The 25,795-nt window shown below is 36.4% G+C and overlaps 1 protein-coding gene and 1 long non-coding RNA gene across 2 annotated transcripts in view; one reads left to right on the forward strand and one right to left on the reverse strand.

Moving 5' to 3' along the window:
* LOC127443998 (beta-1,4-galactosyltransferase 1-like) overlaps positions 1 to 16,301 on the forward strand; it is a 24,838-nt gene extending 8,537 nt beyond the window's left edge. Inside the window, exons 4-6 of the mRNA XM_051703124.1 lie at positions 12,670 to 12,792; positions 14,486 to 14,590; positions 15,989 to 16,301. Of these exons, the coding sequence (XP_051559084.1) occupies positions 12,670 to 12,792; positions 14,486 to 14,590; positions 15,989 to 16,118 (358 nt within the window). The 3' untranslated portion in view covers positions 16,119 to 16,301. The remainder of the gene's footprint in view (positions 1 to 12,669; positions 12,793 to 14,485; positions 14,591 to 15,988) is intronic.
* Positions 16,302 to 16,536: 235 nt separating this feature from the next.
* LOC127444419 (uncharacterized) lies at positions 16,537 to 23,863 on the reverse strand. The gene is made up of 3 exons (XR_007897814.1): positions 23,793 to 23,863; positions 23,544 to 23,575; positions 16,537 to 23,407 (listed from the first exon to the last, which is right to left on the reverse strand). It is a non-coding gene; the product is annotated as an uncharacterized LOC127444419 (long non-coding RNA).
* Between the last annotated feature and the right edge of the window lie 1,932 nt (positions 23,864 to 25,795).

Genomic DNA, 25,795 nt, shown 5'->3' on the forward strand with positions numbered 1-25,795 from the left:
ATATAATAAGCCTATTATAGAATATTTTATGGCCTTTTAACAAAAATTAAACCGTAAAAAAATAATGAAGCACAAAAAAGCTTTGGCCAAAGAATATTGCAATTTATCAAGAGTATAAAATTACAACATTTAAGACATGTGCAACCTGACATTAATTAGATTAGAGATACTTTATTGATCCCGTGAGGGAAATGAAATTAAAAATGAAAAATAGCCTTTTCCTAAGAACACAGTTCCACCATTTGGTTAAAATCTACCTTCATTATATACAGTGCTGTGAAAAAGTATTTGCTTGATACTTTTTACCAAAAAAATTTGCAAGAAATTCTGATTTCTTCTGTTTTTGTGTCTCATGCTAAATTTTTTCAAAAATTCAAACAAAATCTAACATAAAACAAAGGCAATCTGAGTAAACACAAAATACAGTTTTTAAATGATAATGTTATTTATTGAAGCAAAAATGTTATCCAATACCAACTGTGCCTGTGTGAAAAAGTATTTGCCCCCTAGTTACTAAATCCCCAAATCTATGAAACTGCATTCATAATGGGGTTCGGCTGGACTAGACACACCCAGGCCTGATTACTGCCAGCTCTGTTCAATCAAATCAACACTTAAATAGAACTTTTTCAGCAGCATGAAGTTGGTTAAAAGGTCTCACCCAGTAGCACACTATGCCAAGGTCAAAAGAAATTCCAGAAATGATTAGGAAAAAGGTGATTGAAATATATCAGTCTAGGAAGGGTTGTAAAGCTATTTCAAAGGGAGGGGGCCTGGGTAGCTCAGCGAGTATTGACACTGACTACCACCCCTGGAGTCGCGAGTTTGAATCCAGGGCATGCTGAGTGACTCCAGCCAGGTCTCCTAAGCAACCAAATTGGCCCGGTTGCTAGGGAGGGTAAAGTCACATGGGGTAACCTCCTTGTAGTCACTATAATGTGTGGTTCTCGCTGTGCGTGGATGCCACGGAGAATAGTGTGAAGCCTCCACATGCACTACGTCTCCGCGGTAACGCTCTCAACAAGCCACATGATAAGATGCACATGGACTGACGGTCTCAGACGTGGAGGCAACTGAGATTCGTCCTCCACCACCCAGATTGAGGCGAGTCACTACGCCACCACGAGGGCTTAACGCGCATTGGGAATTGGGCATTCCAAATTGGGGAGAAAAAGGGGAGAAAAGGAAAAAGAGCCATTGTGAGAGCCATTATCTCCAAATGGAGAAAACTTGTAACAGTAGTGAACCTTCCCAAAAGTGGCTGACTTTCCTCCAAGAGCAGAGTGACGACTCATCCAGGAAGTCACAAAAAAGCCAAGGACATTTCTCCAAAACATATTTCCATAAACAAATGGCCTTGAAATAAAGCACAGGTGTCAATTCAAAGGCTTATACAGATTTCAAATATTATTTTTACTGACTGTAATGCTAGTATGATGACTCATAGTGATAGGATAGGCCCTATTTATAAAACAATTTCCTGGATAAAGATCAAGACTTAGATCAAGATGCAAGTGTTTGTGTGCAAACTCTAAATACAGACCAGGAGAATATAATATAACCTGATCTGACCTGAACTGGTCAGAAGTAAACAGCCAACCAAAGATAATCCATGCGAAGCCACACTGCATTTACACGCTCTAACATTATCGGTGTGCTTTATTTTGATTCCTTTGTAAATACAGTATATTAATGTGCCTGTATGCTGCATTAAAAAGTCTATTTAATTGCACCTTCTGTGGTACATATGTGACCTCAGACACAGTTTCTGTGCTGCCACTATAGTGTAAAGGTGCTCCATTATATTAACCTGCTAACATTTTTCAAATGAAAACAAGTTAGAGTACACTAGAGTGGTCAGTTGCTAAACTTTTAATGAGCACACCACTCTGATTCATTATTATGTGAATTACTAAGGTTCTAAACAGTGGCTTTTTAAAGTTTTTAAAATGTACTTGAATGTAGGGCTTTTGAAAGGTGGTTTAGGCTGCGTTTCATCTAGGGAAAAAAAAGCTATGCAAATAATCTACCAGTCTAGCTAGCTTTGCAATTATACATTTTCAGAAAGTCGGTTTGTTTATTTTCAGTCACTACACTGCATTCAAATGATTTGTCTGCCACAAGTGTGAAATGACCCAGTGCAGCTGTGATATATAAAATCTACTTGTTTCTTCAGGTGGCAGAAGATTAAAGTCACAGGAGTTTATTTGAGAACTTGTTGAAAAGAGAAGAGATGTGTTTAGAGCATACACTGAAAAAATATTTTGTGTTTAAGTAAATATAGCACAAAAGATACATTTAATAAATTAGTTTAAAGGTGCACTCAGTAATTCTTTCCTCATCAAAAAAAGTTTTACTCCTAAAGAAATTAGTAGTACAACCCCAATTCCAAAAAAGTTGTGACAGTATGAAAAATGCTAATAAAAACAAAAAAAGGAGTGATTTGTAAATTATATTCACCCTATGCTATATTGAAAGTACCACAACTACACATAACATGATATTTTACCTTGTGAATTTTATTGTTTTTTTTAAAATGTACAGTAATGATGGCGGGGTGGGGGGGGGGGGACGACACGTGACGCCATGCAAGAAGCAGACGTGTGAGCGACTAGCTCTGCACACTTTGCTAGTTTTTTAATTAATTTCATGTTATAATCCAGTGAGATTCGATACACCCAGTTACATACTTGCTTTCTGAGGTAAAGACGTCAAAATCCTCAGACTCTGTAGACATTAAAAGACACTTACGTGTTCAAGCTGAGGCCTCTGACGGGCCTGCGAGCCGGGCACTCAATTTGGAAAGCACGTCGGGAGAAGAAATTCAGCGTCAACTGTCCAACATCTCGGTGATGCTGACGAAGGTTGTTGCTGACTTCGAAAATCTCACTGTTATACGTCTATCGATTACGGCGATGGAAACAAAATTCTCTGAGTTGGTCACAAGAGTGGCAGATGTTGAGAAACTGATCGATTATCTGGAGTCATCGGAAAGGGAATTATCTGCTAATCCGCCTGCGTCCAAAACAGACTTGGAACACATTTTGGAAAAACAGGAATATCTCGAATATATGAGCCGAAGGAACAATATTCGGATTGTTGGAATTCCTAAGCATGAAGAAGGTCGAGATATGGTGAAATTCCTGGACGAGCTCTTCCCGAGTCTGCTCGACATAACAGGTCATAAGCTGGAAATCGAGCGAGCTCACAGAGTTCCGGCTCGCAGATCTGCTAAGGGAGACAGGCCCCGATCAATTCTGGCCAAATTTCTGAGATCATCCGATAAAGATCTTGTGTTGCGCCAGGCGAGGAGCAAAGGAAAGCTTTCTTGGAAGAATCACAATATTATTTTTATTTTTTATTTTTTTGTGCTGGTTCCGCCTAGTGGCTGGAGCTTGTTTTGTGGAATAACACTGCTTCGGGACAGTTGTGGATAAATCTGTTCATTCCTTGTGCTTATGCCTCCTGTTGGCTGGAGTTTGTTTTTGTGGAGTATTTTACATTAGAATGATTACGTCATCTGCTGCACTCATAAAAGCCGGCTCACTGAACAATTGTTTGTCTGTCCGAGGAAACTGAACGGCTTTATATCAGCTGCAATCTGTTTTGTGGAGGAACACACCTTCGATAAAGTTTTGTGAATGAATCTACACATTCTTTGTGTTTATTCTGCCAATTGGCTGGGGTTTGTTTTACAAAGTATTTTTTGTTATGTAATTTTGCCTCACAAAATTTATGCAGAAGCACTGGACTTGAGCAATCTTATGGCAAAGTTGTCGCGGGGACTCTCGTAGGCGTACATGGACCTTTTGAGTTTAGAGGGATGGACACTGTTGTGCGCGGGGTTAATGTGCGGGTTTTTCTTTTTTCCGTTCGTTTTGTTCGGGGTTTGATTGTTGCAGTAATGGGGAATGTGGTCTGTATAATCTTGTTTTTGACAAACAATTAATTTTTTTTATTATATCAATAGGTCAGATGTTAATATGAGTGGATTGTCTTTCTCCACGTGGAATGTGAATGGGTTGGGGCACCCCATAAAAAGAAGGAAGGTTATTTATTTTCTTAAGCGTAAGAAATATGATATAGTGTTTCTTCAAGAAACACATATTTCCCCGCAGGAAGCTGAAAAATTTGGGAAGATATGGGTTGGGCATGTTTTCTTTAGTGCTGGCTCAAGTAAGAGTAGGGGAGTCATTATACTGATAAATAAACATCTACAATTCAAATGTCTCAAACAGAGTAAAGATAAATTAGGAAGAGTCATTATTGTTTCAGGAGAAAACAATATTCACAATATTCAGGCTAATATTTATGCACCTAACCCTGATGATCAGGGCTTTTTTATAGATCTTGAAGGGATGTTGCAAGCCACTGGCAAACCCCCATGATATAATATTGGGAGGAGACTTTAATCTTTTGATGGACTCAGTCCTTGATCATAGTGAAGCAAAAGTGTATAAGCCCCCTAGAGCAACATTGATGCTTCATAGGATGTGTAAAAATCTTGGTCTTGCAGATATTTGGAGACTTTTGAACCCATCTGGTAGGGACTATACATTTTTTTCATCAGTCCATAAGATTTATTCTAGTTTTTTTTTATATCTATGTCCCTCATTTCATGTGTTGTTGATTGCTCAATTGGAAACATTTTAGTCTCAGATCATGCTCTGGTGAGTATATTAGAGGTTGCCACACACAGAGAAAAATAAATCATATAGTTGGCGCTTTGATGTATCCCTTTTGCGAAATTCTGATTTCCAACAAATGTTAAAGACTGAATTCAGTGTTTATATGGAGACCAACTGGTCCTCAGTATCCTCTGTGGGTGTGGCTTGGGAGGCACTTAAGGTGGTTCTTAGGGGTTGGATCATACAGTATGCCTCCTTCACCAAAAAATCCAAAGCACGAGAACTCGTGGAGTTGGAAGGGAATATTAAAAGTGCAGAGGCAGAGCTGAAGTGCCAAATGTCGTCTGATGGCCTCAGAGAACTGACCCGATTGAAATACAGATATAATACTATTTTGTCGCGGAAGGTGGAGTTTTGGTTATTCAGGGCAAGACAGTCATATTTTGAGTCTGGGGACAAAGCAGGGAAGCTTTTGGCTAGATATATAAAGCAGAGAGAGTCTTTTTCTACCATTCCCTCAGTGAAATCTGCTGGTGGTGAAATTTTTACCTCGGCCATTGATATTAATGATGCCTTTAAAGAATTTTATCTTGATCTTTATAATTCCACGTCTTCGTCTACTGATGAAGATATTAGAAATTTTGTGGAACCATTAGAATTCCCTAAACTGACGACTGAGCAAAAAAAGTATCTTGATTCTGAGATAACCTTGGAGGAGCTTGGTGAGGTAATTAAGTCCCTGCCTACTGGCAAGTCTCCGGGGCCAGATGGCTTTGCCGCTGAATTTTTTAGATCTAATGCTACAGAATTGGCTCCACTTTTGTTAGAAATTTATATGGAATCATTAAAGAATGGAAAGCTTCTGCCAACCATGACACAAGCCCAGATCAGTCTGATTATTAAAAAGGACAAAGATCCAAGCGAGTGTAAAAGTTACCATCCAATTTCCCTGATCCAGCTAGATATTGTCAAAAATATTGTAAATATTGTCAAAAATTTTGGCTAACCGATTAAGTAAAGTTATGACATCTCTTATACATATAGATCAGGTGGGGTTTATTCTAGGCCGTAGCTCTTCTGACAACATTAGGCGTTTCATTACTATCATGTGGTCAGTGGCGAATGATCAGACTCTGGTCGCTGCCATCTCACTTGATGCTGAAAAGGCATTTGATATGGTAGAATGGGATTAACTTTTAAGATTTTGCAAATATATGGGTTCGGAAATACTTTTATTGGATGGATTAAGTTACTTTACCCAGTAGCGGCGGTACAAACAAATGGATTAATTTCAGATGATTTTACTCTGAATAGGGGCACTCGGCAGGGTTGCCCTCTTTCCCCATTATTGTTCTGTCTTGCCCTGGAACCATTAGTAGCCGAGATAAGAAAGGAGGATGATTTTCCAGGGGTGATGGCGGGAGGTGTGGCGCATAAGCTTTTACTTTATGCAGATGATATTTTATTATTAGTCTCCAACCCCACTAGATTTATGCCGAGCCTCCACAGAATTATCAATTCCTTTTCTAAATTTTTGGGATACAGAGTTAATTGGTCTAAATCTGAAGCTTTGGCTCTGACAGCGTTAAGTAGTCAGAGTTAATTTTGACCTTTATTAAAAATGTATCTATGATTGGGAAGGTTTATATTATTATAATGAATTGTATTTCAAAATTCAATTACTTGCTACAATCTCTCCCTATAGATGTCCCCCTCTCTTACTTCAAGCAATTTGATAGCATAGCGAAGTACTTCATTTGGAATGGAAAGAGTCCCAGGTTACATTTCAACAAGTTACATAGGCCGATTGACAAAGGTGGGCTAAGCCTACCTAAGATTTTTTTTTTTTATTATGCATTCAGTCTCGGACATTTGGCTCATTGGTCGCTTCCACCTGAGAGAGCCCCTCCCTGGTTTTGTATTGAAAAGGAATTTCTTGCCCCTATCTCGCCACTGCAAAGCCTTTCTATTAAACTAATTGGAGAAGTTAAGTCACACCCCGTTATCTCGCATTTACACTCGATATGGACAAAAGTGTCCAGAGTGTTTAACTCGGATATTTATTTAAACTTAGCCTCGAGCATATGGCTGAACCCTAAACTATGTATTAATAAGTCCCCTTTCTGTTGGTCAGATTGGATTGTGAGGGGGTTAATACACTCAGTGACCTATATGAGAGTGGAGTATTGAGATCTTTTAAAAATTTGATTCAACATTTTGGGATTCCCAGATCTCAATTTTATAAGTATTTACAGCTGTGCCACCTGCTCTGCACTGTTTTTGGGAGTAGCACGCACCCCCCTAGAGCGGCAGATACTCTGGGAGAGGTGATTGCTGCTTTTGGGAAGGGTAATGAGGCATCAGTGTATTACTCCCTGTTAATTCAGAGTCTGGGGGACAGAGCTTTAAATTCTCTCAAAAGATTATGGGAGGAAGATTTAAATTTGTTATTGGAGGAGGGAGTGTGGGCTAGGATTCTAGAAAACATCAAGTCTGCATCTAGAGATGCAAGGGTTCACCTTATGCAATTTAAGATTTTACATAGATTTTATTGGACCCCTTCTAAATTGTATAGGCTTGGTCTTAAGGACACACCCATCTGCTGGCGATGCCATTCGGAAGATGGAGACACCACCCATGTTTTTTGGGGGTGTCGTAAGATCCGAGAATTTTGGCTGAAGGTGCAAAGTTTTTTTATGTGATGTGTTGAACACTCAAATCTCGTTCTGCCCCAGACTCTGTATTTTGGGAGATGGGGAGGTCATACATTTGGAGGATAAGTACATAAAAAATTGGGTTTTGACCAGTGTGATGATTGGTAGGTAGGTTATTTTGAGGAGATGGAAGTCAAATGGAACACCCTCGTTCCCAGAGTGGTGCACAGAGATGGGGAGGGTGGCTGCCTTCGAGGAGGGGTCGAGCAGAAGGATGGGAGTTAGGGATCTTTTCAATAAGAAATGGGGCAATTGTATTTTCCTTTTCTTTTTTTTTTTTTAGTTTTGTGTTTTTTTTTTGTGTGTGTGTGTCTATATTCTATATTGTGTTAATTTATGAATCAATAAAAAAATCAATAAAAAAAAGAAAATCTACAGTAATTTCGAATCAGATGATTGCAACACGCTCTAAAAAAGTTGAGACAGGAACAATTTAAAACTAATAACAATTTGACGAGTTGAAATAACAAGGTGATGTGAAACAGGAGATGTTAGACTGGTGAGGCAATCGTGTCATAGTATATAAGGAGCCTCCAAAAACAACCTAGTTCTTCAAGAGCAAGGATCATTCAAGACTTGTCAATTTGCCAACAGATGCTTCAGCAAATAATCCAGCACTTTGAGAACAATGTTCCCCAAAGACAAATTGGAAGGATTTTGGGCATTTCACCCTCTACAGTGCACAATATAGTTAAAAGATTCAAGGAATCTGGTCAAATCTTGGTGCGTAAAGGAAACGAAAACCACGTCTGAATGCGCTAGATCTCTGATCCCTCAGATGTCACTGTCTTAAAAAACGTCATTCATCTGTAATGGATATCATGTACATGGGCTTGGGATAACTTTAGTAAACCTTTGTTAGTCAACACCATTCGCTGCTGCATCCACAGATACAAGTTAAGACTTTACTATGCAAAGCAGAAGCCCTACATCAACACTGTTCAGAAGCACTGCCGAATTCTCTGGGCTCGGTCTCATCTTAGATGGAAAGTAGAACAGTGGAACTGTGTTTTTTGGTCCGAAGAGTCCACATTTCAAAACGTTTTTGAAAAACACAGCTATTGTGTTATTCGGGCCAAAGATGAAAAGGACCATCCAAGCTGTTATCAGCGTCAGGTTCAAAAGACAGTGTCTGTATGGGCCAGGATTGTGTCAGTGCCCATGGCATGGGTAACTCGCACATCTGTGAGAACACCATGAATGCAGACAGATATGTAAAAATTTTGGAGCAACATATACTGCCATCCAGCACCGTCTTTTCTAGGGATGTCCCTGCATTTTCCAGCAGGACAGCTTCAAACCACATAATGTTCAAGTGCATGGCTGTGTCAGCAGAGAATGTGTGGTGCATTATGAAGCACACCATACAGCAATAAAGACCCCGCACAATTGTGCAGCTAAAGACCTACATAATGGATGAATGGGGGAAAATTCCACTTTCTAAACTTAACAATCTCGTGTCTTCAGTGCCCATTTCTTAATAAGTGTTATTAGAAGAAATGGTGATGTTACACAGTGATAAACACTCGACTGTCCCAACTTTTGTGGAGCGTGTTGCAACCATCTGATTAAAAAAATAACTGTACATTTTCAAAAAACAATGAAATTCACAAGGTAAAACATCATATAATGTGTAGTTGTAGAGCTTTCAATATAGCAAAGGGTGATTATAATTTACAAATCACTCCTTTTTGTTTTTATTAGCATTTTTCATACTGTCCCAACTTTTTTGGAATTGGGGATGTAATAAAAAAAAAAAAAATAAATATATATATGTATATAAAATCAGAATGACTCACATAAGATGAAGTCTTTAGTCAAGTTAGTAACTTTATACAAGCTAATTTATTCTACATGGAGAGGGTTCCCTAATGGGGGCTGCCATGTTAGAATCATATGACCAGCCGAATACTACTCCCTTAATCTCTGTAACTGCCCTGTTATTTGACGCATTCACTTGTGAATTAAATTCATACAATGGCATCTATTGAAAACTATTGCGTTTGAATGATGCTGCATCCATGCCCCTAGGTGTAATGTAAGTCCAAGACAACATGAACGAAAGCTTACTGAGTGTGCCTTCAACCTCCGTGAAGTTGGCACCCCATATAATTAAATCATTACCAAATCTATACTATTCATTTGTGCTGCGTTTGTGCTGATTTGTGGCAAAAAAAATTACGTTTGTGCTGTTTCGGTGTTTGAGATATTAGACATTGTTTTTTTGGCTGTGTGATGTCACTCTCCACTGCATGTGATCTAAATCGCTCCGAACCAGTGCTGTTCGTTTGTGCTCGGTTTGTGCTGTTAAAAGAAACACTGTAACTATTTATCTTCCTTAGATATAGCAAGAAACTTTTCGGGAGCAGTGACGTCACTCCAATTTGCTCTGAACCGGTGTGGTTCGTTTGTGCTCGATTTGTGCCGTTAAAAAAAACACATCATAACATATTCCTGCACGATTTCACGGCTCCCAAAAGCTATCTTGTTAAATACAAAGGAAGGAAAATAGATACAAGATTAATTTTATCGGCACAAATCAGCACAAATCGAGCACAAACAAACAGCACCGGCTTGGGGCGATTTGGACCACATGGGGTGGAAAGTGACACAAAAATAAATAATGTCTAATATCTCAAACACCAAACCAGCACAAACATTCATTTTTGAGCCACAAATCAGCACAAACGACTGGTATAGATTTGGTAATGACTGAATTATATGGGGTGCCAACTTCACGGAAACGTGAAATCTCAAAATATTAATTAAATACTACATTTGTTTTTAATTCAAACATATAAAAATGTATGCTTGGTCTTAAAAGTAAATATTATTTATGATTATGTGTCATCATGTTTCAATCCTAAAGTAGAAAACCAAGTCATATTTATTTGCTAATTTGAGTAGCTATTATAAAATAACTATAGCTATAAAATAAGTACTTTGTTTCAAAGCTGTTGTTCCCATAATGCACTGGGTTTGAATAATTAATGAGCTTGCATGATTTACTGTTTTCAAATTTATTTACACAATTTTTACTGTTGGTTTTGTTGTTATGTTTGGTAACTTGTTTTGTGAAGTCTGAAGTTAATTTTCTACTCAAAATTAATTTGTAAGTGTATGTGCGTGTACATGCTCGTAATTAATTTAACGTGTTATTAATGAAAATTCAAAATGTGGAATATTCTAGTAACATTTTTAACTTTTACTAAGCATATTTAAATGCATGTCCATCAAATTTGTAAGTAAATGTTACATAACTGTTTAAGTTTAATTTACTCTCTCACTTCAATTAATATTATGTCATGAAATTATGTTGATTTTACTTAATTTTATGCCATTAAAATTTATTTTAAAAAATATGTGCAAAAACTTGCAAAATAAAAATTAAGTAAATCTAACTCATTTTTTTTCAGTGGTGCTCAGATTATTTGGTTACTCATACAATTTTAGTTAATAATGAAATCTCTGAATTTGTAACATTGTAGATCTCTTACATATAGTATAAGGCTACTTGGATCTTTTTCTCAGGAAAGAGCAGCAGACTCTGTACTCCATCTATTTAATCTAATTTCTGCCAAGAAGAAACTTGGAGATATTAAAGAGATTTATTTTATAATTGTTCTTTCTTATGGGAATTGCATCAGACAATCTGTCAAAATTCAGACACAAAAAACATAATATTTACTGGGAAAATTCTTCATCAAATAATAACTTCCAACATCCAACTATTTGGAATCGTTTGGGGTTTAGAATTAGGGGTAAGTAAGGGTTAATATCCGTAGTATCAGTAGTAAGAAATATACAACCTCAAAATTCCCTTAGCAGTGTAGTGTCAGAGTATGATAATGGCTAACTGAATCAATTCATTTAATCAGTGTCAAGTCAAGTCATTTTTATTTGTATAGCACCTTTCACAACACAAAAGCAGCTTTACAGAAAATCATGCATTATCAGAAAATGAAACTGTACTATCTATAATGTCTTAGAGTCATCATTGTGTAGTTTGATAAAATACGATTGCGAAATGTGTTTAAAAATATGTAATTAAATAATAATTGTATTTAGAACCCCAGCGAGCAAGCCGAAGGCGACTGTGGCAAGGAACACAAAACTCCATAAGATGTTGGTTAATGGAGAAAAATAACCTTGGGAGAAACCAGGCTCACTGTGGGGGCTAGTTCCCCTCTGGCTAACAGCATGAATATAATGCCAATATTACTTATGTATAGTGCAAGTCATGGGTTAAATTATTAACTAAGTAAGTGTTAAGCGTCATTTGGCTTGGAGCTCAACGCTTGCGCTCAAGTATTTAAAATAGTTCTAGCAGAACCTGATAACAATATCAAAGGCATTTTCTGTAAAGTATTTGTATTCTCGCAGTTTTGTTTTCTTCATAACAATGTTTATTTTACAAAGGAATGCAGCCTTTCCTCTCTTTCAAAAGGCATCAGAATCTGAAGCATGTTATTGGAAGTATGTAGCTGCCTACATACTGTAGCTTTTTGGAAGCTAATAGCAAGTGGCCTACCTAGTGGCTCAAGTTTTCATCCAAGGGAAAGTGTTCTTTTTCAGCTAAAGGTTAAATTGAGGTATAGAGTTAAATGTCAATATAAGTTGCAATGAAACACTATAGCTACTGAAAATACTTAGGGTCAGGGGCTTGTTAAAATCCCTAACTCTAAGTATTAAACTTATGTGTGTAGCCCGTTCTGCACCGTTTGTTTTTAAGCAAAAAAAAAAAAAAAAATCTGCTCACTACAATTGTACAGAGTGGTTACGGTAGCCTTTCTGTCAGCTCAAACCAGTTTGGCCTCTCTCATCAACAAGGCGATTCCATCTGCAGAACTGCCACTCATTGGATGTTTTTTGTTTTTGGCACTATGAGTAAACTTAGAGACTGTTGTGTGTGAAAATCCCAGGAGATCAGCAGCTACAGAAATACTCAAACCAGCCCGTCTGGCACCAACAATCATGCCACTGTCGAAATCACTGAGATCACATTTTTTTCCCCATTCTGATGGTTGATGTGAACATTAACTGAAGCTCCTGACCCATATCTGAATGATTTTATTAACTGCACTGCTGATTAATGATTGGCTGATTAGATAATCGCATGAATAAGTAGGTGTACAAGTGTTCCTAATAAAGTGCTCAGTGAGTGTACTCTATGTACATATATATATATATATATATATATATATATATATATATATATATATATATATATATATATTATAATGTGGCATCAAGATGTGGTTATTGATAAGTATTATATGTTAGTATTCTCAGTCTTTGATGTCTTTTATATTTTTGTTTGAATACAGGTTGCCGTATAAACAGTATTTTGGAGGTGTATCTGCAATGAGTAAACAGCAATTTCAAAGGATCAATGGCTTCCCCAATAACTACTGGGGCTGGGGAGGAGAGGACGATGACATATTTAACAGGTGAAGAGAATAGAAAACGTAACTGTGTAATGACAGTTTCGGAGTCCTGTTTTATGCGAGGCTAGTAATGTGACATTTAATTTTGTGTTGTTTTCATAATTGGGTTGTTTGGCACATAACAGTTTTACAATTATACATATCAATTTTCTATCAACATTAAGGTTTTAGGTCAAATTTTATATAAATCTATAAGGGAAAATATAAATTAAGATGCTGTAAGTGCTCTCTATTTTTATTTATGTTTATTTTTAGTTTTAGAAGTACAAATATTCCACGTAGTCTTTTAAAAATGCGCATGCATAATCAGTAGCAGTTGTAAACACCATGCAAACCACACATTTGCGTTGGCCCCGGATGTTAGGGGGTGCCCCCGTCCTGGTAGGAAAGCTCAGCAAAAACCACTTGAGGGGTGACATGATGTTCTGGGTACACGCACGAATACACTGCTGTCAGCACTCTCAGAGCGAGTCATGTTAGAGGTCCATCGGGTTTGGGTCAGTTTTTTAAGTAGGACTTTGGGTTGTGGTTTGTAATTTATGAAAAAATATACAGTACTTCCGAAATATTTTCGCCCATGAGTTAGGGGCCGTTTACACCAAGCGAGTATCTCCGTGTCTCGCTGTTTCTTCAGTGTCTCACGCAGGACCGGCACATTTTTAGACACGGTGTCAAGTTAAAAATAATTTCAGGTCTTAAAAACACACATCGAGATGTCTGTATTCTGTTTCATTCGTTGCGCTGTGTCTAGATTGTTTTTAGCACAGGTGTCACAAAGATTTAACGTTTTGAATAAGTTCAAAGAAGTGACTGTTATAATGTTTAACATTATTCCAGATTGTTCTGCACCAAGCAAAGTTGCAGCACTTGATAAACAGCAGTGTTTTTTTTTCCTTCTGCTCTAGTGTGCTGAGGGGCCGCCATGCCTTGTATGTTTAATGTTACTGTTACGAATGTTGCCTACGATGCTAACATAAAATACAGCCTTTTGCAAAATGATGAACAATACACTGTAGCATTAGAATATAAGCTCCAGGTGAAAGTAAATAAGACAGAAATATATTACTATTGTGTAAAACAATCCTCAAAGTAATAATAATAATACTGTATCATACTGTATTATAATGAAAAATTGGACAACAATGTATAATTGTTGGGTTATAATAATCATAAATAACAACTAAATTCCAAAATGTTAGTGAGTGTAGTAGTACGTTTTGCACACTCTGTTCATAAAAAAGAAAAAGAAAAAAAAAGGTGTTTTGTAAAAATATATGTAGGTAAATAAATATATATATATATATATATATATATATATATATATTATCATTGTATCGTTGAAAAAAACTGGAAACATGCATTAATTATCTTGAACTAGAATTTTATTTCATTAAACATTTTGAATATACTTGGCTACAATGGCTGATAGGATGAATTTAAAATTATGATTTAATTTTATGTAATTTCTTAAGCAACATTTTCAAAATGGGGCCACGGTTTGGTTGGTTGCTTAGGGCCTCAGAAATTGTAAACCCGCCACTGTGCATAATAATTATGAAAGAATTAGCGAAATGCTTTTTAAAATAATTTTAGATGGAGAATAGAATATGCATGGCATGTAAACTTTCCAAAAGTATTTCATGTCAACTACTCAATTGCTTTTTTAATACATTTACGAGTGTTCTTCTTTTTGAAGGCTGCATTATCGAGGCATGAAGATATCAAGGCCAAGTGGAGACATTGGTAAATGCAGAATGATTCAGCACAAGAGAGACAAGAAAAATGAGCCAAACCCACAGAGGTAAGCTCTTTATTCCGTTGGCTGGTCCCCACAATGTTGCTGCACTGTAAAAGTGGGAACCTCCAATTGTTACCCTAAAGAGCTATTTCTACCTGATCTAACCCTTAAAATTTTTTTGTTGGTGTTACCTTAAGTATTTAAGGAATGTTCTGGGTTCAGTACAAGTTAAGCTCAAACAACAGTATTTGTGGCATAATGTTCATTACCACAAAAAATAACTTCGACTCGTCCCTCCTGTTCTATAAAAAAAGCACAAATCTGGGTTCCAGTGAGGCACTTACAATGAAAGTGAATGGGGCCAATCCGTAAACATTAAAATACTCTCTGTTTCAAAAGTATAGCCAGAAGACATAAACAATATGTGTGTTAATATGATTTAAAAATCCCTTACTAACCTTTTCTGTGTAAAATTCTAGCCAGTGAGAATTTACTGTAATGTCAACAAATCTTAAAACCCTAAAATGACTGTAAAAATGGTGATTTAAAAAACTTTGCAGCTCAAATAACACGAGTTCTAACACAAAAATTAATGTAAGTGCCATTATAAAATTATAAGCTTCACATTTCTGCCTTTAAAATATAAAATGTTGGCCCCATTAATTTCCATTGTAACTGCCTCACTGTAACAAAATTTTTTGCTCTTTTTAAAGAAAAGGAGGGACGAGTCGAAATAATTTTTTGCGATAATCAAAATTATTCCAAAAATGCTGTCGATTGAGCTTAACTTATATTGAACCCGATATATTCCTTTAAGGGTTGATGCAGTGAGGTTAAATAATATGAAGCAAATTTTTTTAGGTAAAAACATTTTTTCATCGTGATTTTAGGTTTTACTATCCTTATACACTGCCTGGCCAAAAAAAGTCGAACCATTCTGTAAAGTCTTCTCCAGCACATCCCAAAGACTTTCAATGGGGTAAGGTCAGGACTCTGTGGTGGCCAATTCATGTGTGAAAATGATTCCTCATGCTCCCTGAACCACTCTTTCACAATTTGAGCCCGTTGAATCTTGGCATTGTCGTCCTGGACTATGCCCATGCCATAAGGGAAGAAAAAATCCATTGATGGGATAACCTGGTCATTCAGTACATTCAGGACGTCAACTGACTTCATTTTATTGCCGCATAACGTTGCTGAGCCTAGATCTGACCAATTGTTGCAATCCCAGATCATAACCATTATTTAAATCCAAACGGCGACTTTTTTTATTGGCCGGGCAGTGTATTTGTACTACACAACCTGACCCACACACACATACATTTACTTAGCTGTCTAAATGAGAGAATACCATAGACTTCTATTGTTTTTATATAAAGCTAATTATAAACACTACAGGCTAACCCTACCCCTAAAAGTAAACTAAATGAAGTTCTAAAGCTTTATATCTCTGTTCTATAGATTTAAGAGAATTTCTCACACACGAATGACAATGAACAACGATGGAATCAAATCACTCCACTATAAAGTTATCAATATAGAGAAAGATCTACTCTACACTAAAATAACAGTGGACATCGGCAAACCATGAAACCTCTAGAGTTCGGAAGAAACATTTAGCTTGCAGCAACTCTTCAAGGAACCGCCACAAAATGCACAGTGAACTAAGAATGCTCAAATGATTGAACAACACATAAAACATTATTCTTTTTTCCTAAGAAAAACTGTTTTCCTGAGCATGCAATGACAGGTGTTTAAATTTCTTTAAGAAATGTGAAGGATATATATATATATATATATATATATATATGTATGTATGTGTATATATATATATATATATGTATGTATGTGTGTATATATATATATATATATATATATGTATGTATGTGTATATATATATATATATATATATATATGTATGTATGTGTGTATATATATATATATATATATATATATATATATATATATATATATATATATATATATATATACACAGTACTGTGCAAAAGTCTAAGGCACATAAGATTTTTCACAAAAACATTTGTCTTAAGATGGTTATTTATATTTTCAATAGGAAATATACATTTTAGACTCCCAAACATTTATTTTGCAAATAGAATAGAATAGGATAGAAGAACAGGGAGCACTGCAACAGATGGCATGGTCCCCACAGAGCCCCCCACTGAACATCGAGTCAGTCTGGGATTACAAGAAGAGACAGAAGCAATTGAGACAGCCAAAATAGATAAAAAAAACTGTAGAAGCTTGGAACATCCTATCTGCCAAAAACTGTATCCAGGTGTACCTAGGAGAATTGGTGCTGTTTTGAAGGCAAAGGTGGTCACACCAAATATTGATTTAGCTTTTCTTATGTTTACTGGACTTTGTATGACTTTAATTGATAAATGAAAACAATTTATAGCATTATTTTTGAAGACATCCTCACTATGCAATATTTTTCCAAAGTGCCTAAAACTTTTGCTCAGTACTGTGTGTGTGTGTGTGTGTGTGTGTGTGTGTGTGTTATATATATATATACACATATACACATTTAATTTCAAATATTTGAAATACATTTATTTTGAACTAGAAAGACATGCTTGGCACTGGCAGTATTTCTGATTAAGGAATCTTGCTGGAAAAAACAGAATGTGGGCTTATGCATGTCTTCCTGAAAGGCATGTGAATTGCTTTTTCTACATTTTAATTCAAGTCTACATAAATGGTTCACAAAGTCTTTTATTTCCAACTGAAAGAGGATATAAAAAAAAAAAAAATAATAATAATAATAAAAACACACACACACACACACACACATATACATTATATATATATATATATATATATATATATATATATATATATATATAGGGCAGGAATTGATTAAATCAAGAAAGGTGGCCGTTACATACCAGGATGAAACCAGACCTGAAAAAGCCCAAATAGCAATTTTGGCTATCCAATGGCCTGCACGGCTAAAGGGATGTCTTTAAAAAAGAAAAGTAGTTTCAGTGGAAGAGCAAGTTATTACATATTGATAAAAGATTACAAGGACAATTTTTTTTTTTCCTTTGGAAGAGCATGCACCGATGAATCATTCGCTATAAGGAAAATGCATTTAGAAATAATAGAATCAGTTATGATTTCATGTTTACTTTAAGCTCAAATTAAGCCTTGTAAATTTTACAAAAAGTAACTGGCGAAGAACCACACCTCAAAGAATAACTGACTACTGTAAATGTTGCACAAGTTCAAAGACTAAGTGCCTTTAAAATGTGATACAAACTTGTTTCCTCTATGATTGTGTACTCAAAGAACACTTAAGATTTTTTTTATTTTTTATTATTTACTTAATAATACAATATTGGAAGATACATACAGGATCAGTTGTTTGATTGTCAGTCCAACTTTACGTTGTTACTGTGTTATTACATAAATCGAGTAATATTAAAGAAAAACACGTGCTTATACATTGGTGTTGTTATTTCATTGTAGTAATATGTGTAACATTGACACTACTGTAAAGTGTTATCTGATTGTTTTCAATATCATTTTGATTGGTGGAGGTTGAGTGATGTGTACTCTTACTCTTTAAGTAACAAAACAAATCTCACTGTGATTGGTCCTGAAAGCATTAAAATAGAATGTTTAGACAGATGTTATTAACAATTACTTGTAATATTTGTTAAGAAATATAAACTTATAAATCCCTGCAATATGACAGTGCTGACACATTAGAAGGTTTGTGTTTCTTCCAATAACCCAGAATGAAATCAAACCCAAAACACGTATACTTATAAATTTGCATTGAATTACATATAATTCTGTGTATTTATTTTATTTTATTTTAATGCTTGTTAAAACAGTTTCAGTGCTGTTTGTTTTCCTGCAGGCTTGTCTTTATTGCAACCATGGCAGTCAATGAACTTGCGGGCAGAGAAATTTGGATTGAACAAATCCAGATAGAATGCAATCTAAAAATAGAAATCCAACCCTGAAAAAGCCAACTTATAAAAGTGTCTTTTGTGCCTGTTGAAGTACAGATAAATAGCAATAACATTTACTTTAATAAAACCAGTTAGATTTAAATTAAGTACATTTGTTAGATTATATACAGTATACAGTATATAACCAGTATATAGGAGCTGAGCTGATGGAACCTGAGAAATTCTGGAAAAATACCTACATTTTCTAATTTAGACATTTTTACCTTTATCGTTGATACTACTGTTCTAGACAAATGAACTTCTAAATTGTGCGTTACCAACTACATTTCTATGGGTGGATTTTTCTCTATGTAAACGGTCTCTTTCTGGTACCCTTACACACTTCATTTGAAAGTTTATCAGCAGGGTTTAATGGCTTTACATTGTCATGACAGGAGTTGAAAGATTGTATATAACTTTGCATAGACCAGGTTAGTAAGTTAGTAATTTTATGTCTCATGTTAATGTATACGTTTGGCTATACTTTCAAAAGAGTATGCACTTTAATATTTATCCTAATGCCGTGCATTGCCCCATAGATATCCATTGCAAGTTGGTCTGTGGTAATCAGCAGCACGCTATTTAGTCTTCTCCGTAAATTTTCAGTAATGTCTGGGCTGTTCCAATAGCACTTTCTCCACCACATTCTCTATGAATGACTCAGTCATTGCCTCCACCTGTCCTCTCATTCTGAAGAGCAGCACTCTTTTGCAGGACCATTTTGACAGGGTCAAACAAAATAATAAAGTAGTACAGCAGTTTAATTTTAGATGCTTTATTTTTGTCGTTAAACTTTGTGATCCTGTATTTTGCAAGTCGCCGTCTCTCATGATTAAAATTTCTGATTTGGTTCTCCTAAAAAAAATATCAGACTGCAATAAGAATCTGCAATTTTCAGTACATAAAAATATGATCTACTCCAGTAATGTATTTGCATTAATGTGTACAACACAAAATAATTATAAGGTGAATTTAGGTAAAAGAATAATTGTTAGTCCCTTGAACATCTTTGTCTTAAAAATCCATAAAATTACGATTTTATGTACTACTACCCAGGGGCGGAGCTCCCCTCTGTTTTTGTATCCAAGTGACACACCAATCCTGGCACCGCCCCTGCTACTAACTCAGATGATCAGGTACAGAACTGAGGTTGTGAGGAACACTCGTAATATCTTTCTTTTAAATAATGAAGGCGTTTGTTTGGTCAAAGGGAACTTATTGGGGCCTTTAATTCATTGTTATTAAAAATTCATATACTGTAAATTTGTAGCTTTTTTTTTGTATTATTGTTGTTTTACTGCAATTTTTCGTTTAATGCAAAGTCATCATTAGGGTGATTAGTGATCCCTTTGGTGAAGTTGAATCCTGTTAAATACATAAAAATTTTACTTGCCCATGTGAATGTGTATAGCTGAAGTGCAGCTGTATTTTAATTTTTTTAGGGAATATATTGTTTGACCTCACTAATTTTTTTTTAGTTTATCAAATTAAGAAAGAGACAATAATATTAAAGTTAATTTGAAAAAACACGCTATTAGTTGTTGATCTTATTTGTGTGACATACCTTTTTAAGTAAATAATGTTTAATGAACTGATACGTTTGTGTACATCTAACAAAGGTTTACTTGTTATGCTGACATAAAATGACCATAAATTGAATTTACTTAAAAAGTGTGATGCATAACTGCTACATACACCGATGAGTCAAAACATTATGATCACTCACAAGTGAATCAAATAATGCTGATCATCTCCTAACATGGCCACATGTTAAGATCTGGGTAGACTAGATGTTAAGCGAACAATCAGTTCTCGTAGTCAACATGTTGAATGCAGGAGAAATGGGCAGGAGTAAAGTCCTGAGCAACTTTGACAAGGGCCAAATTGTTATGGCCAGATGACTAGGTCAGAACATCTCTGAAATGGCAAGGCTTGTGGGGTGCTCCTGGTCAACAGTGGTGAGTACCTACCGACAGTGGTCCGAGGAGGGACAAACCACAAACCAAAAAAGACAGGGTGTTGGGCCCCAAGGCTCAACGATGCGCATGGGCAACGAAGGCTATCCCATCTGGTCCGAACCGACAGAAGGTCTACTGTGGCACAAGTCACAGAAAATTGTAATGATGGTTATGGGAGAAATGCGTCACAACACAGTGCATCACACCCTGCTGCGTATGGGGCTGCGTACTCGCAGACCAGTCAGATTGCCCATGATGTCACCTGTCCACCGTTGAAAGCGCCTACAATGGGCACGCGGGCTTCGGGACTGGACCTTGGAGCAGTGAAAGAAGGTCGCCTGGTCTGATGAGTCCCATTTTCTTTTACATTAAATGGATGGCCTTGTACGTTTTCGCCATTTACCTGGGGAAGTGATGGCACCAGGGATGGGCTGGACTAAAAAGTACGATCCACGGTGGCTCAGCCTCGCAACTTACAGGACTTGAAGTATCTGCTGCTAATGTCTTGGTGCCAGATACTACAAGACACCTTTAGGAGTCTTGTAGAGTCCATGTCTCTGTGGGTCGGCACTGTTTGGCAGCACGCAGAGGACCAACAGCATATTAGGCAAGTAGTAATAATGTTTTGGCTCATCTGTGTATACAGTTGTGCTCAAAAGTTTGCATAACCTGGCAGAATTTGTTAAATTTTGGCATTAATTTTGAAAATATGACTGATCATGCAAAAACACTGTCTTTTATTTAAGGATAGTGATCATATGAAGCCATTTATTATTACATAGTTGTTTGGCTCCTTTTTAAATCATAATGATAACAGAAATCACCCAGATGGCCCTGATCAAAAGTTTACATACCCTTGAATGTTTGGCCTTGTTACAGACACACAAGGTAACACACACAGGTTTTAATGGCAATTAAAGGTTAATTTACCACACCTGTGGCTTTTTAAATTGCAATTAGTGTCTGTGTATAAATAGTCAGTGAGTTTGTTAGCTCTCACATGGATGCACTGAGCAGGCTAGATACTGAGCCATGGGGAGCAGAAAAGAACTGTCAAAAGACCTGTGTAACAAGGTAATGGAACTTTATAAAGATGGAAAAGGATATAAAAATATATCCAAAGCCTTGAAAATGCCAGTCAGTGCTGTACTTATTAAGAAGTGGAAAATTTGGGGATCTCTTGATACCAAGCCAAGGTCAGGTAGACCAAGAAAGATTAAAGCCACAACTGCCAGAAGAATTGTTAAGGATACAAAGAAAAACCCACAGGTAACCTCAGGAGAAATACAGGCTGCTCTGGAAAAAGATGGTGTGGTTTTTGCAAGGAGTACAATACGACGATACTTGAACAAAAATTAGCTGCATGGTCGAGTTGCCAGAAAGATGCCTTTACTGCACCAATGCCACAAAAAAGCCTGGTTACAATATGCCCGACAACACCTTGACACGCCTTTGGAGTGACAAGACCAAAATAGAGCTTTATGGTCACAACCATAAGTGCTATGTTTGGAGAGGGGTCAACAAGGCCTCTAGTGAAAAGAATACCATCCCCACTGTGAAGCATAGTGGTGGCTCACATGTTTTGGGGGGGTGTGAGCTCTAAAGGCACGGGGAATCTTGTGAAACTTGATAGCAAGATGAATGCCGCATGTTATCAGAAAATACTAGCAGACAATTTACGTTCTTCTGCACGAAAGCTGCGCATGGGATGCTCATGGATTTTCCAGCATGACATTGACCCTAAGTACAATGCCAAGTTGACCCTCCAGTGGTTACAGCAGAAAAAGGTGAAAGTTATGGAGTGGCCATCACAGTCTCCTGACCTTAATATCATCGAGCCACTCTGGGGAGATTCATGCAAGATGACCAAAGACTCTGCATGACCTAGAGGCATTTTGCCAAGACAAATGGCCAGCTATACCACCTCAAGAATTTGGGGCCTCATAGACAACTATTACAAAAGACTGCACGCTGTCATTGATGCTAAAGGGAGCAATACACAGTATTAAGAACTAAGGGTATGCAGACTTTTGAACAGGGGTCATTTCATTTTGTCTTTTTTGCCATGTTTTGTTTTATGATTGTGCCATTCTGTTATAACCTACAGTTGAATATGAATCCCATAAGAAATAAAAGAAATGTGTTTTGCCTACTCACTCATGTTTTCTTTAAAAATGGTACATATATTTCCAATTCTCCAAGTGTATGCAAACTTTTGAGCACAACTGTATATTATATAAGTAAATCCAACACATAATTTTTTTTTTCAGTGTAATTACCATCTTTCACAAGAGCATGAACTACAATCCTATGAAGCATTGTGAATTACATAAATGGAAAAAAAACAAAAAACAATGGAAATATATAAAACTATTGGATTTAAGTTGCTAATTATACGTATAGAAACAATATATTTTAGGTTTACTGAAAAATATTCTGACATATACAAATAGATATGCAGTTTGAGGGTGTAGGGACTCCAACTCCATTATGTCATTCCCAGTGTGTCACTGAAATGGGCGGTTGCTGCTGGACTTGTTTGGCAGGCTTTGTTGGCAGTGCTTCTCCGATTGGTGGATCTTTCTCTGCTGGACCACCTCTGAGCTCATGGTCAGTCTGTCTTTAAGGTTTACAAGTCATTGTTGAAAATCAGTTTGTCTATGGAACAAATTAATGGAATTTTTACTTATGGAACCTGACTGTTGCGCTCTATTGGAATGATGGGAATAGGAAATCAATGAATTGCAATTCAGTAAATTGACAGTAATTTGGAATTAAAAGGCATTCTCAATTCAGTTCTGAATGGTGGGCAACCCTGGTACGTGTCTTTCCACACACAGCAAGCCCTCGTTGGCGTAGGTGTTTCCGTCACTACCTCACACAGGTGCGAGGTTCATTGGACATGGCAGGATCTCTGCCATCTCAGCACACACAGGCTACAAAACAATCACACACACGGCAGACTAATTTGATCCTCCCATTGTGATTATTTAAAACAATAAATGATGCTTCAACAACAACAAAAAAAAAGCACAAGTTAATCATTCACAGACAACAAAAATCCCTCCATACCTTTCGGTATGAGCCAGATGACCCTTGAACTCCTAGAACAACAGTTGTATTGTTTAAAATATTTTCCAACGTAAAAGAAAAAAAGAGGTTAAACCTGTTCCATGTTTTTAAAATCTGTCATTACCCATGTGCATTTTACGTTATGGTCCGTGGAACAACAATGTAATAACGCCAACCAATAGTTTTACACAATATTCAACAAAGACATGATTACATAACATAAATGTAGTATGCGTGTGTTTACTGTACCTGACGTGAGCAGCAAAAGCAAGCAGAACAGAAGCACTCTTGTAGACATTTTAACACAGAATGATCCCTACAATACTCACATGGCAACATGAAGACTATTAACTGGGGCAATTCCACACACAGAAATTCCCACCCTCTCAGAGCACAGATCCACTCTGTTAGAGATAACACAGTTTAATGGTGGAATATTACTGCCCTGTTGTAAACTGCATTTAATGAACTTTTTAGAGCGTAAAGACTTCATACAATGACTGCGTTCATACATTGGCTCCAAAATGTATTTGAACATTTAAGCCACACTGGATGTGTATAGATTATTTGATTAGATTAATTAGATATCAAAATATTAAAACCAAGTGCTATCTGCAAGCAAATTATGCTACTGTAGACCTTCATATCAGATAATCTCGCGGAGGAACCACCAACATGTTCAACAAGTTTGACAACTAGTTTGACAGTGTCCAAAACCGTTTTGACTTTTTTAAGAACAGTATATCAAGTGTTTGACCATTTACAACCTATTAAATGGCTTTTTGAGAAATGTTTTGTTTAAAAAGTGTGCTTGTACTATTGCTTCTGCTTTATTTAAAATATATGACACTTGGTTGGATTTTTTTGTTTTCTAATGCAATGACATTAATATATTTTTAAGTTTGTTTTTTTTTTTTTATATATTGTTGGCCACTGTTTATGTGGAATGGACTCAAATCAATCTGTGATCGATTTTATAAGTGATGGTTAAAAAACTGTATAAACAGTACAGTAAGAAGAGTCCCCTTATGGGGGTAGGACGTGTTGCTGGTGTAAGATAAGGGTAGCACAATGTTCTACGTGATATTCTACACTTGAATGACAAAAATCACCACAGAAAGAAAAAAGAACAATTCTCACTTAGTAAAATTCCACTGATGTTCATGTGCTTTAACCTGGATTTTTTCATTAAAATGTTGTTTTACACTGTATAGTGACTGTAGTGTATTTGTATAGTATTATGTGTTTATCTTAATTTATTGTCAAGTACTTTGTCAATGGACAAGTGAAAGCGATATTCTTATGATAGTATAGCAATTTCCTCTTAAAAAAAAATAAATCCATAACAAGTGTGTCAGATGTAAGACTGTTTTAAAACTTTACCATCATTTTGAAAGCAAGAATCTGAAAATGAAGGAGAGCACTTACCACAATCTAACGACCTGTAAAGTCAAGATGTACAGTAAACACACTGTAAATTCAGGTTTGTTTGTTTCGTCTTTGTGTACATTGGAATAAAGTTGTCTCATGCACTGTTATATAGATGGTTTAAACAAGTGGTCTATAATGGCCATTTTTGTTGTTGCTGGAATTGTTGGTAAATAATAGCCTATGATCTCCATCTACAGACTGGAACAGGCCAGTGCAGGTATTCATAGAGAGTTGTGGATATTACTGTACTGCATGTGTGTGTGTGTGTGTGTGTGTAAAAATGACCCACTCAGATGAGATAAAAGAAGGCAATGAAAGGTATGATCATATTAAATATTAGTCATATGCCAACAATAATATGTTGCAGTAACTCTCACCTGCAGGACAGATTAATTACAAACAGGGATGTGGCAGTGTGCTGTTACTGCTTGAACTTGATTTAAAACTCCTTAAAAGAACAGTTCACCCAAAAAATGAAAATGATCTTATTTACTCAACCTCATGCCATCCCAGATGTGTATGATTATCTTTCTTCTGCAGAACACAAATGTTTTTTACATTTTTAGAAGAATATCTCAGCTCTATAGGTCCATACAATGCAAGTGAATGGTGACCAAAACTTTGGAGCTCCAAAAAGCACATAAAGGCAGCATAAAAGTAATCAATAAGACTCCAGTGGTTTAATCCATGTCTTTTGAAGTGATCCAATCGGTTTGGGGTGAGAACAGACCAAAACTCCTTTTTCACTGTAAATCTTGACATCTGCAGTCTGCTTGGCAATCATGATTTCAAGCTTGATTACCCTTCCTAGCATCATCTAG

The sequence above is a fragment of the Myxocyprinus asiaticus genome, chromosome 7 (assembly GCF_019703515.2).
Source record: "Myxocyprinus asiaticus isolate MX2 ecotype Aquarium Trade chromosome 7, UBuf_Myxa_2, whole genome shotgun sequence".
Lineage (NCBI taxonomy): Eukaryota > Metazoa > Chordata > Actinopteri > Cypriniformes > Catostomidae > Myxocyprinus > Myxocyprinus asiaticus.